Source organism: Pelobates fuscus, chromosome 3 (genome assembly GCF_036172605.1).
Source record: "Pelobates fuscus isolate aPelFus1 chromosome 3, aPelFus1.pri, whole genome shotgun sequence".
Classification (NCBI taxonomy): domain Eukaryota; kingdom Metazoa; phylum Chordata; class Amphibia; order Anura; family Pelobatidae; genus Pelobates; species Pelobates fuscus.
This window is the reverse complement of record NC_086319.1, coordinates 27,239,017-27,257,809: the sequence shown is the minus strand read 5'-3', so window position 1 is coordinate 27,257,809 and position 18,793 is coordinate 27,239,017. Positions and strand designations below refer to the sequence as shown.

At 37.7% G+C, this 18,793-nt stretch overlaps 1 protein-coding gene across 7 annotated transcripts in view; it reads left to right on the top strand.

Annotated features, from left to right (window-relative positions):
- PTPRZ1 (protein tyrosine phosphatase receptor type Z1) overlaps window positions 1–18,793 on the top strand; it is a 163,050-nt gene that overhangs the window by 48,344 nt on the left and 95,913 nt on the right. For all 7 annotated transcript variants that reach the window (XM_063446823.1, XM_063446822.1, XM_063446821.1 and 4 more), the window contains exons 3-4: window positions 13,778–13,957; window positions 17,647–17,798. In XM_063446823.1, coding sequence (XP_063302893.1) covers window positions 13,778–13,957; window positions 17,647–17,798 — 332 coding nt within the window. The remainder of the gene's footprint in view (window positions 1–13,777; window positions 13,958–17,646; window positions 17,799–18,793) is intronic.

Sequence of the window (18,793 nt, the reverse complement as noted above, 5' to 3'; positions counted from 1 at the left end):
CCCTTTGATGTCTATTAGCCCCCCCACCATATCCCCACTTGTGCTGTAAATTGGGTTCTGAGCAGGATTTAATTTTAATACAGAGCATTACATTTTACTAGGAACACGAAATCCAGGATTTGATGTGACAGACAGGATCTACACATCTTAAATAATAAGTTATAGTCATATAGTTATAGATTGAAGTACAGTCTAGCCCTGTCTGTGCATGTCGCTATGGTTAACTTTGAAAACCTGTAACAGCTCCACTTAGTCTTGCCTGAAATACAGTCTCTGTACACATTATATAAAATGACTGATGTTGGTTCTCCAGCACAGCCATTTAAGCCCCTACCTCTATCTGTACAGCCACATTTAATCTCTCTCTACCGACATATATTAAAGGGGCACTTATGGGCACCATAACAACATCATCTAAATGAAGTTGTTATGGTGTCAATAGGCCCCTGGGCACGCTCTTAACTCATGGGCTCCCCATTCAAAAGAAACGTACATTCTTCAAGCCAGTTTTACAAATGGGGAGTCACTGATTAGCTGAGAGCTATCTCAGCCAATCAGCAGCGCCCCTGCCCAGCCGCACTCTGTGTTTTCTGGAACTGAACTTGTGCCCAGGGATTCCTGGCACCATAACAACTTTAATTTAGATGGAGTTCTTATGATGCCTAAACTGCCTCTATAACTCAACTCCCTACTGATTTATCTATAGAAGTCACCATGACAGTCTTTGAGAATTATTTGTAGATAACTCATTTTTCTACCAGATTGTGATCATTTGAAAAACTTATCCAAAGGCCATTGTTTGTCAGTCCACAGATTAACATACATCCTTACGTACCATGAGTAATATATGATTGAAAATCCTGGAATGCAATTTCACACCTTCTTCAGCAAGCTAATAAAATTGATGTCAAGTTAGAAGATCATTCACACGGTGTGGATTATTTTATTGCAGCTATTATCAGTATAGGAAGCTCAGAAAAGAATATCTATGTTTTTGTAAATTGAAAGAGTTATAATTTGGAAATTTCCTTTTTTTTTTTTTTAGAAACTTTTTTGTGATCCAGTATGGGAACTTTCCAGAGGTCTTGAATTAACAGGGGATTCCTTCTGTACAGTGTGTGTTTTAAGTTCTAAGTAACAGGGGTAAAATACTCAGCTCCTCCCAATGTGCTGTCTATCATAAATCCTATGACAGATCACAGAGCCTGTCACACACTGCGATCAGCCCCCCATGGCAGCCCATGGCGGTATCAGTTGTTCTGTCACACTGTTTTACTGGTACTTTGATCAATCAGTCTGAGATCACTAAATGTGACCCCTGCTTGCTGAACGGAGCACTAGATGTTGATTGGATTGGATTTCCAGGTATTTAATTTCTACGTAACACTATAGAGTCAGGAATACAACTGTGTATTCCTAACCCTATAGTGTTAAAACACTATTTAGCCCCACAGACTCCCCGTGCCCTCCTTAAATAGAGTAAAAATGCACCTTTATTTTAGCTCCGCCAGGGTCCGGTCCCACCCCCGATCCTACTCATTTGCTGACATAATCCGAATTGATCAATCAAGCCAAGGAAGCGGGGCGGGTGGCGGAGCCAAACAACGCCCTGACCATCAGTATCTCCATAGAAATGAATCCATGCATCTCTATGGGGAAAGTTTAGGGTCTTCACGCAAAGCATGTACATTGTGCAGCACTGACCAAGGAGGTGCAGCCGGAGGTGTCCCTAGAGAGCACTGACTCTCTTTCTCTATTTCTGTCTTTCTTTCTCTCTGTCTCTGTCTCTCTCTCTCTCTCTCTCTCTCTCTCTCTCTGTATCTCTCTCCTCTCTTTCTCTCTCTCTCTCTCTCCTCTGTCTCTCACTCCTCTGTCTCTTTCTCTTTCATTTTTTATACATCTGCCTAGCATTTGTAATTTTCAAAGAAGTGTTGATTGTAGATCAATAACGAGCCTTGATCGATTTGGATTAACAATAACAGCCTCCTGTTTCCCCAGGGGAAGCATGGACAACGTTTCTTCAAACTCAAAGTGATTTCATAATAAACATGATTTTCCTTTAACATGGTCTGCGTAATATTTATTGTATTGTATTTTCTGCTTCCAATTTATCCCCCATACACAATGCACTGAGATACATTAAGTATAAACATACAGCAAGGGAAGCAGATGGGTTATATTTATTACTTTTTATAATCCTGTTAAATGCAGCTTTGAAGCATTTAATGTTTCCTGTTTCATGCTGTTTGTCCGTTTACATACAGTTCTGTGCTTTTCAGCTTTGTGGTTAGTTCTGTTAGCCAAGGCATTTGTATAATCTCCACCAATATAATGTGCTACGACATTGAGAAAGCAAAATCCTCAAACTTTCACAGTTGGTCCAGAAGCTAAAAAGGAACTAAACGTATACATCCAGTGTGTCCCTGTTTAGCCCTTCTTTTCTATCCCGAGGTCCTTCTCTTATGGGAGCTCCATATTGTTGGTGTGTCTGAGTGTATAACAGAGCTCCACAGAAATAATACTCCCAGTAATGTGCCGGAGTGTATAACAGAGCTCCACAGCAATAATACTCCCAGTAATGTGTCTGAGTGTATAACAGAGCTCCACAGAAATAATACTCCCAGTAATGTAACTGTATAACAGAGCTCCACAGCAATAATACTCCCAGCAATGTGTCTGTGTGTATAACAGAGCTCCACAGTAATAATACTCCCAGCAATGTGCCTGATTGTATAACAGAGCCCCACAGCAATAATACTCCCAGTAATGTGTCTGAGTGTATAACAGAGCTCCACAGCAATAATACTCCCAGTAATGTAACTGTATAACAGAGCTCCACAGCAATAATACTCCCAGCAATGTGTCTGTGTGTATAACAGAGCTCCACAGCAATAATACTCCCAGCAATGTGTCTGTGTGTATAACAGAGCTCCACAGTAATAATACTCCCCGTAATGTGCATGAGTGTATAACAGAGCTCCCCAGCAATAATACTCCCAGTAATGTGCATGAGTGTATAACAGAGCTCCACAGCAATAATACTCCCAGCAATGTGTCTGTGTGTATAACAGAGCTCCACAGCAATAATACTCCCGGTAATGTGTCTGAGTGTATAACAGAGCTCCACAGTAATAATACTCCCAGTAATGTATCTGAGTGTATAACAGAGCTCCACAGCAATAATACTCCCAGTAAAGTGTCTGAGTCTATCACAGAGCTCCACAGCAATAATACTCCCAGTAATGTGTCTGATTGTATAACAGAGCCCCACAGCAATAATACTCCCAGCAGTGTGTCTGAGCGTATAACAGAGCTCCCCAGCAATAATACTCCCAGTAATGTGTCTGAGTGTATAACAGAGCTCCACAGCAATAATACTCCCAGTAATGTGTCTGAGTGTATAACAGAGCTCCATAGCAATAATACTCCCAGTAATGTGTCTGAGTGTATAACAGAGCCCCACAGCAATAATACTCCCAGTAATGTATCTGAGTGTATAACAGAGCTCCACAGTAATAATACTCCCAGTAATGTGTCTGAGTGTATAACAGAGCTCCACAGCAATAATACTCCCGGTAATGTGTCTGAGTGTATAACAGAGCCCCACAGCAATAATACTCCCAGTAATGTAACTGTATAACAGAGCTCCACAGCAATAATACTCCCAGTAATGTGTCTGAGTGTATAACAGAGTCCCACAGCAATAATACTCCCAGTAATGTGCATGAGTGTATAACAGAGCTCCCCAGCAATAATACTCCCAGTAATGTGCATGAGTGTATAACAGAGCTCCACAGCAATAATACTCCCGGTAATGTGCATGAGTGACAGAGCTCTCCAGCAATAATACTTCCAGTAATGTGCATGAGTGTATAACAGAGCTCCCCAGCAATAATACTCCCAGTAATGTGTCTGAGTGTATAACAGAGCTCCACAGCAATAATACTCCCAGTAATGTGTCTGAGTGTATAACAGAGCTCCATAGCAATAATACTCCCAGTAATGTGTCTGAGTGTATAACAGAGCTCCACATCAATACTACTCCCAGTAATGTGTCTGAGTGTATAACAGAGCTCCACAGTAATAATACTCCCAGTAATGTGTCGAGTGTATAACACAGCTCCCCAGCAATAATACTCCCGGTAATGTGTCTGAGTGTATAACAGAGCTCCACAGCAATAATACTCCCAGTAATGTAACTGTATAACAGAGCTCCACAGCAATAATACTCCCAGTAATGTGTTTTTACAGTACAATAAATGTGTTTAGAAATCAGTCTGTGTAAATAAGATACATAGTTCTTATTTAGAGTTCTCAAATACATTTCGTTATAGTGTTAAAAACAACATCTAGCTCTCCTGTCCCCTCCCCCCCTCCATCCCTGCCTAAATATAGTAAATATATCTTATCTTTATTGCAGTCTGAAATAATCAGAAGTGATATTCTGAGCCAATCACAATGCTTTTGATGGGAAAGAAGGCAGATCAGGGGCAGAGCCAGCACAAGCCAAACACAGCCCTGGCCAATCAGCATCTCCTCATAGAGAATTAATCTCTATGAGTAAAGTTCAGTGTCTCCATGCAGAGGGTGGGGACACTGAATGGCACATCTAGCCATCTGAGGAGTGGCAAGTGGAGGTATCCTTAGGCTGTAATGTAAACACTGTATTTTTACTGCAAAAAGCCTGAAGGGAGTGATTCTACTCACCAGAACAATTACATTAAGCTGTAGTTATTCTGGTGACTATAGTGTCCCTTTAACACACAGCATAGTTACATTACCCAAACCCAGGTTGAACAGATTGGCCGTGATGCAAATTCTTGTTCAGTTAGGATTATTTGAATAAATGGTATTTAGTAGAGTTGGGCATTAGTTTGCAGAAGAATCGCAATTTGGACACAAATCTGCTTTTTATCCATTTGGCTTCATTGTGAGTAACAATAGAAAAATTAATTATTGAAGGATCTCTGGGAAAAAAAGAAAACTTTGATTTGTTAATAAGTTTGTGTATAATTGATACCTTCTTATGTTGAATTGCTGATCCATTTAAATGGTGCTGCTTTTAGTGGATAGCTCCCTAATTTGGTATCTTTGGTCAGACCAGTCTTAGTGGCTTTAGAACATTGAGGCTGCACTGGGCACAATGCCAGCAGGGATGACCAGCATACGACACAACTTGCACACGCAGAGGCCGGAGGTGCAGTGGCAAGTTTTAAAGATCAGCCACAAGTAAATGAGGTGGGGTGGGAGCTAAACATTACACATGGTGGGTCTAAACATGATGTTGAATGGGGCTAAATGGGAAATGGGGACAGGGCTAAATGTGGCCTTAACATGCTGCCCAGTTACTGCTGCACACTAAGGGGGAAGCAGGGAGGACTACATCACTCCCTGCACATAATGAAAAAAATGAACTGTCTGTAACTGTGTGTGTGTATATTTGTGCATGTGTGCATATGCCTGACTCGTAAATAAGTGTAACGGTCTGTAACTGTGTGTCTGATTAAAACTGTGTGTATATGTCTTTAATTGTGTGTGTCTGCCTGTAATTGTGTGTGTATGTGTGTGTCTCAGTAACTATGTTTGTGAATGTCTGTAATTGTTTGTGTGTCTGCCTGTAACTGTGTATGTGTGTGACTGTCTGCCTGTAACTGTGTATGTGGTTGTATGCCTGTGACTGTGCGTGTGTGACAGTGTGTAACTGTTTGTGTGAGACTGTGTTACTGTCTACTTGTGACTGTTTTGTTTGTAACATTGTATGTGTCACTGCTTGTAACTTTGTGAGATATTCTGCTTTTAACTGTGTCTGTGTAACTGCCTACCTGCAACTGTGTGTGTGTAACTGTATGTAAATATGTGTTTGTCACTGTCTGCCTCCAACTGTGGCTGTGTGTGACTTTCTGTAACTGTTTGTGTTACTGTCTGTCCGTGACTATGTGCCTACCTTTAAATGTGTGATGGTCTGCCTGTAACTGTGTGTGATTATTTCCAAAAATTATGAATTTAATAAAGCGCTTACACAAACACTATTATTATTATTATTATTATTATTATTGCCATTTATATAGCGCCAACAGATTCCGTAGCGCTTTACAATATTTTGAGAGGGGGGGATGTAACAATAAATAAGACAATTACAAGAAAACTTACAGGAATGATAGGTTGAAGAGGACCCTGCTCAAATGAGCTTACAGTCTATAGGAGGTGGGGTATTAGAAACATTAGGATAGGAAATATCAAGTAGGAGTGAAGCAGAGCTGGAGGAGAGAGCAAAGCACTATCCCATAGGAGAGCAAGCGACAGGTATGTAAGGGAGAGATTACTCTGGGAAGGCCATACGCTTTCCTGAAGAGATGGGTTTTAAGGCCCTTCTTAAATGATTGAAGACTAGGGGAGAGTCTGATGGCAGTAGGCAAGTTATTCCATAGGAGAGGAGCCGCCCGTGAGAGATCCTGCAAGCGTGAGTTGGCCGTACGGGTGCGAGCAGCGGTCAGGAGGTGGTCACGGGCAGAGCGGAGGGTACGAGGAGGGGCATACCTCTGGATCAGTGAAGAGATATAAGAGGGGCTGGAATTGTTCAGTGCTTTAAATGTATGGGTTAGCACTTTGAATTGACTCCTATAGGATACAGGGAGCCAATGTAAGGACTGGCAGAGGGGCGAGGTGTGAGAGGACCGACTGGATAGGAAAATCAGTCTAGCTGCAGCATTCATTACAGACTGTAGCGGGGCAGTACGGCTTTTGGGGAGACCAATCAGGAGAGGGTTACAGTAATCCATGCGGGAAATTACTAGAGCATGGACAAGCTCCTTGGTAGCATCTTGCGTAAGAAAGGGGCGGATGCGGGCTATGTTTTTGAGTTGGAACCTACTACAATCCTATACACACACTATAGATGGACAAGCGGGCGTAACCAGCGATTGACGCTGTAAAGATTTTCCGCAGGGGAGCTCCTAAATCTCTAAGGCCGTCCCTGTTTGGAATTGCCATAATAAAGCATTCCAAAATAGGGAACTGCCTACTAAACACAGCCTTCTCCCTAATGTAATACCCATAAATATTGCAATCAACATAAGAGTATTAAATTAGAAATGTATCCACTTTTTAAACCAAAAAAAGATTTGCCGGCAATTGCGGCATTCATTTTGTCCTGTCACGATTACTGTGTGACCCAACACACAAAACTATATTAACACTGAACGTAAAATAGAATGTTCAAATAACAAGCCAAGGTCGGGGATACAGAATGAGACAATATGAAAAAACGAGCCAAGGGTCCGGATACCAGAATTAGGAAAAGTCAAAAACAAGAGCCAAAGTCAATAACCAGAAAATATACTAAGAACGCGCTCTCTGACAACCACGACAGGGCACTGAGAAAAGGCATTACAGGGTTTAATTATGGTTGTAAATGGTTAGTACATGGCCTTTGACCCCAAAACATGTGTGTGTGTGTCGATATCGTGATCTTTAATGTGGGCAGTGCGCCCTTTAACAGTAAGAACGGGACCGCAGCAGCCAGCGTCCCTTTGAACCAGCCGGGACCCGTCTTCTAAGAGGATTGGGCAGCACTCCGCCGGTAAGTTAAGCTTTCCCTATTCGGCGCGACCGCCCTGCTTGTGTGCGGGTGAGCCAATCAGGGACTTGCTTTTATCTGAAGTATCGGCGCGGCGATACAAACGGTGTCGATACAACCCCCCTGCGCCTAAGGTAATATTAGACAAATTTCCTACCATTTTTTTTTTGTTGTGCACAAGTCTAATAGGCAGTACTCCATTTCCTCATAGACACTAGTGGAACTAGCCATGTTACACTAAAGGAAGGCATAAGGAGGATTTTGAATAAAAGAAAAGTATCAGTCTTTGGCATATTATATTTTATTGACAAGGAGCTATCCAAGAATATACAGCTGAATTGACCTTCGAGAAATTATTTGTATATTTATAGTAACCGCGAATGTGAAAAAGAAAAAACGGATTTGAGTGGTATGTACTAAAAGTGATAAACTAATGCATTGAAATGTAGAGAGTTGACAGTGTTTATAAATGAACTTGCATTTACATAGAAAAATAATGATTCCGAAGGCCAGAAGTGTATCAGATGGTGGATGTCAAAACCATTTAGAACAGGGCTGTCCAACCTGCGACCCCCCAGATGTTGCTGAACTACAACTCCAATGATTCTTTCAATAAAACAGATAGCCAGGGAATCATGGGAGTTGTAGTTCAGCAACTTCTGGGGGGCCGCAGGTTGGACAGCCCTGATTTAGAACCTAAAAGTAAGTGTATGGTCGGATGTGTCAAATGTAGCAAAGAACATGAAATGAGACATACCCATTTAATTTAGTTAAATTGATTTTTTTTTGTTATCATCTCATTGAATTATTATTACCAAATAAATGAGCAATTGGTTGCCTGTAGACTTAAGTGTTAAAGCCTCATTGTGACAAATGTGACATGTCACAAAATCCCTAATCCAAGTTCTCTCTTGGTTTGTCTATCCACATTATGTGAGATCTGATTGTACATCCTTTGAATACGTGACATATTATTTTCTCAATTTAACAATGTTCTTTGTTCTGCAAACATTGTACTTAGACAACTTCCGTGCTAGATCTTTCATAAAATAATTACATGAACTTTAAAGAACAATGTGTCCCTGGGGCTTTCTCTAAATTAATTAAAATATAATTTATTTTCTTAAGACTCTGTTTTGTGATTAATATGTTATTATTGGTCTGAAACACTCTATCTATTTCTTATTTTATAATGTGTATTGTACACATTATCTGAACTTCTCAGACTAAAACAAAGATATTTCTTCACACTATATGTTGTTAGTAAGCTCCCCTGCCCATTCTAACACCAAGAACTACAGAATAATATTAAAGTGTATATGTTTGCTATTTGATCAGTGCATCATGTCAAAAACCAAGAATCAATTTATATGCTATTAATCAAATTAAGAATCAAGAATCAATATGCTATTAATACAATTAAGTCCATCTAACAATCTAATCCACTACCCTTTACTGAGAGGGTAGTGGATGCATGGAATAGCCTTCCAGCTGAAGTGGTAGAGGTTAACACAATAAAGGAGTTTAAGCATGCATGGGATAGGCATAAGGCTATCCTAACTATAAGATAAGTCCAGGGACTAATGAAAGTATTTAGAAAATTGGGCAGACTAGATGGGCTAAACAGTTCTTATCTGCCGTCACATTCTATGTAAGCCAAAATAGGCAAACTGTGTTCCTGGCTAAACTGGAGATTTTTTTTCCAAATCAAACATTTTGTGTACATTTTACAGTCCCAGTTACAATTCACTAAAATTCAGAATTTAGTGAATTCTTCCCTCTGTCACTGTTGTTCCGTTAAAATGCTTCTGGCTATTCTGATCTGCTCGTATGCATTCGATATCACTGGTTAGATGTATGTTGAGGTGATGTATGAACTTTCTGTTTTGATCTGATAACGATGAATGTAAACTGTGTACGTTGTTGCACATCTAATGTATTGCTTCCAAACCGATTGTTTCTAAAAGTAGCTGTCTTATTAGATATGCTAGGATCAGTTCTAGTTGTAATTCATGTTTCAGATCTCTGATCAGTATTAAAACCAATTAATGAATATTCTGGGTGTTTAATATATTTTATATTTGTGAGCTAATCCATTTGATAAACCGTGTCATTTAGAAAATGGTAAAAATAAATTTATTCTGCTTCCATTCAATACTTTTTAAATGCAGTTTAAAAGAATGCTAAACCGTGTTGATGCTATTCACGGAGCTGTGATTGAATATCTAGCTCTATATAAATATTTTATCTTCTTCCTATAGCTATTCTTAAATTTGCTCATTGCAAAAACTGCTGAAAGTTCTTGGCACACTCCAATCCCCAATGCATTTGTATTGTATTTATATATAATTAATGTATAATTCATACCATTGTCCCTATTTGGAATCTCTGAACTGCTGATCAAGTCTTTATTTGTTAAGCACGTTCAATGTCCTACTAATTTAACCACAATGGTTCCAAGCTTCCCTTCAGTGGCTCTGGTCACAAGACCACAAGTGGGCTGCAGATAAATGCGTCCCTATCTTATCTCCGTATAAATGTAGTGATTGTGGTGCTCCTTTCGCCAGCGGCATTTATGCCTTTTAGTGCAATTTGTAAATACTAATAGTACAGATCATATGGCAGACCTTAAAAACGATTTCCTCTGCCTTACATCCCATGGCAAGGCTGCATACCACTGGCCGAGGGACATGTTCTCTAATATTGTAGTTTATAGAAATTCATCGAGTATTTTATTCCACTGTGCTCCTATTTTATAGAGAGACATTTATGGACCTTGGTGGAGTAATCATAGTGACTATACAAAAAAAAAAGGCACCTGCTACAAAATGGTCTTTTTTTTATTGTAGCTGTAGCCACACAAATGTTGCAAAATCTAAAATGAAAGTGTGGGCCTGGAAATTCATTATCACAATGCATAAAAAGCGAGAAAAATAATTTCTGACAAGAAAATGCATTGTTTGAGACTCTCTGTTGTTCCGAAGTGTTTTTCTATGAATAAATCACAGAAGCAAAACTTGTTCGTATTTCCAAAAGTTCTTCGTACATCATATTCGTACTGTCAATCTCAGGAACAAAGACTGAAGACTTGCTCAACATCACCATAGTTCAAATCAGGTAAAAGTCAACAGGTAGAAGAGGACAAAGTCAATGTTAGAGTGTTTATCAACTGTATAGACAGCTACTGAATGGAATACTAGTGAAATGGAATACCAAGCTATATAGACTGAAAAGGGCTGGCATCTACCGAGTTCAATCTTTCTCATGTCCATTTTTGTTGTTAATCCAAGAGAAGGCAAAAAACAACCCAAAGCACTCAAGTTTGAAGCACTTCCCAATTTTGCAACAGGTTAGAAAATAAAATCCTCCATGACCCCGGACTGGAAGTCAGATCTCTCCTTGGATCATACAGGTGCTCCCCCACATATTAAAAATATCACTGAATATTATGTTGTTGTTTTTTTTACAAGAACCCATTCAGTTGATGCTTAAACATCTGTATAGACTCTGATAAAACCACCTCTTCAGGCAGAGAATTCCACATCTTTATTGCTGTTACTATAAAAAAAAAAGTTCCTTTGCCTCAGACTAAATCTCCTTACTTGTGTCCTACGTATAGTCCTGTTTACGAATAGACCTACAGACAATGGTTTGCACTGGCCTCAAATATATTTGTATATTGTTACAATGTCCCCTCTGACGCATCAGTTTTCTAAACTAAACGTTTAGATCGTAATATATTGGTGCGAATGGTATGCTTTATGTAAACCTATGGTTTTATGTAGTTTAAAAATATATTATCTAGTGACTGTTTTTAAACAAGCTCGCATCAGGAATATTGCAAGCTTTATACATTTATAAGGGGTTAATAAATGGAATAAAGACTGAATTTTGTTGTGACAGCTGTGACCTTTGCAAGCATATACGGAAACATCGCATGAGTTCCAAATGGAACCTATTCTGGACAATTCAGCAAAAAGGAACAGAAAGTGGTTGCTTTTGCAGTATTAGCATCAAAGTTTTAGAAATTGCTGTGATCACATACTATACAATAATTCCGGTACCTGTCAGTTTTTAAAAATATTTTTGTTATATTTTTATTGTAAGCATTGTTGAACTCACTTTGTCTCACTCAGTATGCACAGTGCGTAAGTAAATCTTTCATGAAATCACCTAATCCTATCCACAGAGCACCTGCCTATTTCCTTTACACCCAATTATTTCATGTAAATTCTTTACACTAATTCTTTAGAAAATTCAAAATGAATTCCATAGTGAGTTCAATGTGTTTTCTAAGCTATGCCGATGCCCCAAGCAAAATGACTGTAAAACGACACTAGCCACGTAATTATGCATTTAAAGGAGCACTATAGGGTCAGGAACACAAACATGTATTCCTGATCCTATAGGGAAAACCCACCATTTAGGTGGCTTGCCCCCCTTAGCCTCAGAATGTGTTAAAACTCACCTTATTTTCAGCTCTCCACGTGTCCGCCAGTGCTGGCGCCGCCCCCTTGGTAACATCATTAAAATTGCAGATTTTAGCCAATCCAATGCTTTCCCATTTTCGCATTGGATTGGCTAAAAATCGGCAAGGGGCGAGCCAAACACTGTTTTGGCCAATCAGCACCTCCTCATAGAGATGCATTGAATCAATGCATCTCTATGAGGAAAATTAAGTGTCTCCATGCAGAGCGTGGAGACGCTGAACGGCAGGGCTGCTTACTGTGCAGCACTGAGCTAGGAAGCCCCTCCAGTGGCCATCTGAGGAGTTTCCACTTGGAGGTGTCCCTAAGGGCAATGTAAACATTGCCTTTTCTCTGAAAATTCAGGCGTTTACATGAAAATGCCTGAAGGGAGCTATTATACTCACCAGAACAACTACATTAAGCTGTAGTTGTTCTGGTGACTATAGTGTCCCTTTAATGTTTCATTAGGTAGCAAACTCTACTTTAGAATTATGTTTGACACAGTAACAAGGCTACTCACGGAGAGGAGTGTGATAATTTGCTCTCATAATGTTTCCAATGTTTTCAAATAATAAAACAGTAATTTCAATACATTCTTTAGTGTTATTAATGCATGTCAAAATAAGTTTGTTGGTATAATTATTTTCATGTAATTTGGTTGTCATATAGCACCATGTCCAACAAAATGACACTGATAAATGAAATACGGTGGGATTTACAGAAATACTGAACAGGTCTGTGAAAAATATAATTGTAATGTGCAAAATAATACGATAACCTCGTCAAGCAGTAATGCAAGGCTTGAGGGTTTCAATTAATTTACCTGTCTCTTGCCTGAATGAAGTCTTCCAGCAGTTATAATGTATATTTTACCTCCTTAATATCTTGATGGGGTATCCAGTTTCTCATGTTAATATAACATGTACCCTTAAACTTGCAGATTCAATAAATAAATATATCCCCCACCCTCTTTTTGTCATCTATGATGATCTAAATAGAAATAAAAAGAAATCAGATATCTTACTAAAATAAAGCCTTACCATGATATATAGGCTTTGATTTAGTACTATATATATAAAAAATATTAAAATATGAAATAATTTGTAAAGTTTTTTTTTTTTTCAAATTTAAATGTTTAGTTTACAAAACTGACGCCTCAGTGCTTACCCAGAGATATTAAAGCAAGCCATATTTTCCCGATGCAAAAATGTTAATCATCAGATATGGACCAGAAATAAAGCATGATCATCATGTCGCTTGTACTGTGCAAACAGACCGGTCATTAGATTGTCTGGACCGAATGAACATCAAACACAGTGTGCTGATAGGAAGAGATTGCTAAAAGGCACACGATGCATGTTGAATAAGCATTTTGACGTACAATAATTTAACAACACCATGTTCATTTATTTCCGTAGATTGTGGGCTTGTTTGCCATTGGTGGGTTGATTTCTTAATGCAAAGGAAGCAGATTTTGCAATTCCTAGAATCCGATCCTGTATTTCTTGTTTTGTCTTTTATACCAGTCATTATTTTTATATTGTTTATTATTTTGGTTGATGTTCTGCAAAAATTGCAGACATTGTATCTTCCTGTTGCAACTAATTCCTTCTTAGTTTTGTCTTTGTTACGCGACCCTGTATACAGTTACACTGTTGCATAAAATATCATAAGAATCTCACTTTAATTATTATTAATTTTTTAAAATCTTATTTATTTCCTATTTATACAGAAAGCTTAAACCAAACAAATTGGGTGAAAAAATATCCAGCATGCAGTGGTGCCAAACAGTCTCCTATCAACATCGACGAGGACCTCACAAAATTAAATATGAATCTAAAGAAATTGTCTTTTCAAGGATGGGAACAATTGTCCTCTAACTCTGCATTAATTCGTAATACTGGAAAAACAGGTAATATAGCATGTATTTATCTATACCATTTTCTACATCCTGTTAAGTATTATGTAGATTATAGCTATTATCTCAAAGGAATGTGGATGAGCCCTGTAGCTGTGTAGCTTACAGATCTATGTGGAGGGTACCTATTTCGTTGCATGTTTTTAAATATTTTTTTATCTATTATGTATAAGTTGAAATTTATTTATTTATAAAATATTTTACCAGGAAAGATACATTGAGATTTCTCTCATTTTCAAGTATGTCCTGGGTCCACAAATCATTGCATTGTTACAGTTAGAGTACAATAAAATACAAATACAATATTAATATACAATATATACAAAATTTAACATAGAACAGGTAGGAAATATATAATCAACAATGACAGGTACATTCTGTTTTCAAGTATGTAGAGAAATATAATGATATGATGTGGTTATTTAACTATATTTATAATTTTCATTTTGGTATTCGATTTGAATTAGACGTTTGTTAACTGTATTGCTTTGAAAGTAATTTTTTGTTTGTTTGTTTAATGAAAATAATATAATGGAAATGACCTGTGCTTTACATATGTTTAATTGATTAAAGTAAGAATTTTTGCATTTGAAAAATTCGATCAACAAAGGATCAATCTTGTGTTCGCATCTTCCGGTAGATAAAATATTCCTACTATGTTGTATATACATATTTGCTATATAGATCAGATCTTAGAAAATAAGATATACAGACAGACTATATATCCCTTGTATGTGTATTACACTGGGCTGTTGGGGTATGTTGATCATATAAAACAAAATTTAAAGGACAACTGTCACCACAACACAATTCTTTACTAGAACGCTCCTTTAATCACATTTTGAAAGGATTATAGAGTCTTAGTTAAATTAAGTATATGGAAAAAACAACAACAACAAAAAAATCTCATCCCTACCTTTAGTATATGACTGGATCCATCAGCCATATACATGCACCTTGGGTCAGAACGTGTTAGAAAACGAGTTAGTCTCTTTGGTCCCCCTGGCTTCACTCCCTGCACAGCTCAGACCCACTAACTGTCAGATTCAATAATCTATTTCCTTTCAAAACTTGATGAAATGATTATTGTATTAAAAAGGGAGGTAAGCTGACCAGTTTGTACAGAACAAATTATTGAGCAAAAAAAAAGCTAAATAAAAACACCCAGTGTACAGTATAGAGTTTTGGTCACAAATCATGGCCATTAAATTGGTTATAGCCCTTTTTTTACTATGTCAAAGTATCAAAGTACCCCAGTTGTGGCAGGTCCCAAATATTTACTTTGAGAAGAGTGAGCCACTAAATTGTATCAACGTTATGGAATTTGGCCTCTCTGAAGGGACTGGTAAGCATACTCCACAGTAAGGTATAGCTCTATATAAGCTAAATACAAAAAACACCAATATAAGATGAAAAGTCACTTTTTAGTACCATATTATGACGATAAATTGATTGGTCTGCCAACAAATCCACAGACCATCTTAATATTGCTTTGTAGATGAATGTGATACCTTTCAGTACAGAAATACAGCACAATTTACTACTTATTAATGTTCTTGACCCAGAGAGACATTGTTTACATTGATTCTTTGTTAGTTAGGACTGTACACGTAAATGGGCCTATGCGGCAATCAGTGGCCAATAAGCAGTAGCATAATGGGTGCCCCTATGATTATTTTTGAAAATATTTAAATGCATAACTGTTTTAATGAATGCATACGAACACATTAGAATGATATGGTGAGATTAAAAACAACAAACCCCCCATAATATATTTCTGGGTGTTTTTTTCTCTCTTTTTTTTCTAATTTACTATTCTGTTTAAACAATAATTCTGAATAAACCCAAATTTAAAAATAACATTCCTGGCTGTTTTCATAAGTAAAGCAGTAGCAGGGTGCGGTAAACCAACAACCTTTCAATACTTATTTTTACAATTTGTAAAGCATTTGACATTTATTTTGAACCCATAACAGATTAGGATTAAATAGTTGTAAAAATTGTTAAACAATTCAACAGAAATTTCTTACATAATATTTTGTGTGGCTTGACCTGACTAAACAGACAGGAAATAAAATGTTTGAAAGTGCTATAAATTAGTGTAACTAATGTATATTTTTACCATATTTTTAAGTTTGTTGGCCTTCTAACTCAATTCTTATTTTTTTATTTATTTTTTACATACCCCTTTCTCATTGTGCCTAGAGGGAGTAATACTGGCTATACCTCACTGATGATACCTAACAAGGTTGAAACAATAGTCTGGGGTTGCCGTATCGCTCGTGCAGAGGGAGCTTGCTGGTATTTCGGATCTGGACTGCCTGTCTCGGTGGGACCAGTCTGATATGCTTCAGAGATGTTCTCTCTGTAATGGCACAAGTTGAGCTAAAACCAGCTTGAGATCTGAGCGGGGACCCACCGAAGGGCAGGCTATTTGAGCTGTTGTCCGTCCTCACCTCTCTTGCTACCCTTTTTTTCTCTCCTCTACGTAGTTACATAGGCTTACAAAACTACATGTCCATTAAGTTCAGCCTTTCTCACATCTGTTTTTTTCTGTTAATCTAAAAGAAGGCAAAACAAAAATCAGCTTAAAGCACTTCCAATTTTGCAAGATAAAAAAATATTCTTGACCCTAGAATTGCAGTCAGATTTATCCTTGGATTAAGAAGCTATTACCCCACAATTTAAAAATGTATCCTTGAATATAAATTTTTTGCAAGTATGAGGAAAGTTTGGTGTCTCCATGCAGAGGGTGGAGACACTGAATGTCACATTGTGCAGCACTGCCCCAGGAAGCACCTCTAGCAGCCATCTGATGAGTGGCTGGTGGAGTTATGCATAGGCTTTAATGTAAACACTGCCTTTTCTCAGAAAAAAACGTGTTTAGTGCAAAAAGCCTGAAGGGAATTATTATACTGACCAGAGCAAATACAATAAGCTGTAGTTGTTCTGGTGACTAAAGTGTCCCTTTAAATTATCACTCTCAATTAAGAGTCAAAATTGAACATTTCAAACTTTAAGTATAGCTTTATATTTCTGTTACTCTTAAAGACCAAAGATATTTAATGACATTATACCAAGTTATTGCTTAAAATACTAATGCAAAATGAATAGTATAGCTGCATAGACCTGCCATTATGTGCTTGCATAGAGTCTTTGAAGACCAGATTGTGATAGATTAGGCACATTTATCAATGTGTCTTGTTATGAAAATTTGTGCAAAGACGTGAAAGGAAGAAAGAATGGTTTCCATAGAGACTGCCCCTCTTTTAGTATTTTGCTGAATATCACAGAACTCAAAGCTTTGATAAATCTCCCCCATTGAGTATGGCCCTACAGAGAACAATTTTTTGATATTTAATAATGTCAGCCCTCTATAAAAGTGCACATATTTCCACAACAGACCTTACAAGTTTCCCTCAATCAATTATTCAGCTTATCTGCAGTTTGCTTATCTGCAAGGAAAATAATTGGAGTCTATCAGTGCATCAAAGAGGGTTGCCATGATTCACACCAAGTAATTTACTGAAAAGTCCAATCTCATATATTCTTTTGAAATGGTTTTGTGAACTTGTGATGATTTCATTTTCAAGTTGAGTAGTTTAGTTTAAGTGTCACTTAATATTTTCAAATTAAATGCACTTTTCTATACTATTGAAATTAACCCAATGTTTCCTTTTCAGTGGAAATTAATTTGACGGACGATTACTTTCTCAGTGGTGGTGCCTTAAATACTAAATACAAAGCAAGCAGGATAACATTTCACTGGGGTAAATGCAACGCTACTTCGGATGGCTCCGAACACAGCTTGGAGGGGGAGAAATTTCCCCTGGAGGTATGATTTTTTTTGTGTTGTGGGATAGAAAATAAAGATACATCTCTTAGAACTCCATCTCATGTATTCTTCTTCATCTTGAGTTCACTTTGAATTCAAAGCAATTCTCATTTCAGTGAAAAACCCCAATGCGTTTCGATGGCTGACGACGTTATGACATAACACTCTTATGACATGAAAATGAAAATCTAGCAATATTCCACACAGGAGATTTCTAGAATAATCTCTAGTAGTCTGTGGACAATTGTTTCAAACAGTTAATTTATTTCCAAGATCATTGGAGAGAATGGGCAGGTTGAGACATTTTATTAATATTACAAGCTGCAGTGTATTCCTTCCTGAAATTATTTTTCTTGCCACCCTGGTTTAAATTTATGATTATAGTAACATCATACGCATGGGAACACCAAGTGAAAGTGATAGATTGAGAGCATTAGGTTTTCTGTCATTACTAGTCCTTTAATTTCTGCATTGTCAGTGTGGCTACAGAAAGGAGAATTCATTTTTTTCATTCACACATTCCAGAATGTGTTTTTAGAGGAAACTGGGGTATGGCAACCATAGACTCATAGCTCTGTAAGAATTAAAATGAGTTGTTGTTGTTATGGTAATCAAAGTGTTCCTTAATGTTTTGAACCAATCCACAGGGGCCATTGGTGTCTCCAGCATAAGGCATCTGCCCCCTCTGGAAGGTGCCCATTATTGTTTTTTTTTTCTTATTTATTTATTTATTTTAATACTGCTTGAACTGCAATTCACTTGGGTGTGCGGAAGGGGACATGGCAAGCTGTCTTTGATGCACAGTAACCAGATATCTCCCCTTATAGTAAATGTGCATACCCTTTATCATTGTAACTGCTTGCGCCGCTAACAGGTCTATTCTTAGGGAACCTGGAAGGGTATGACGACAGACTTGGGCTAGATTTATTTTCATTGTTTATTTTTTTATACATATGTTTATATTATATATAACATTAATGTCATGTGAAAGTAGG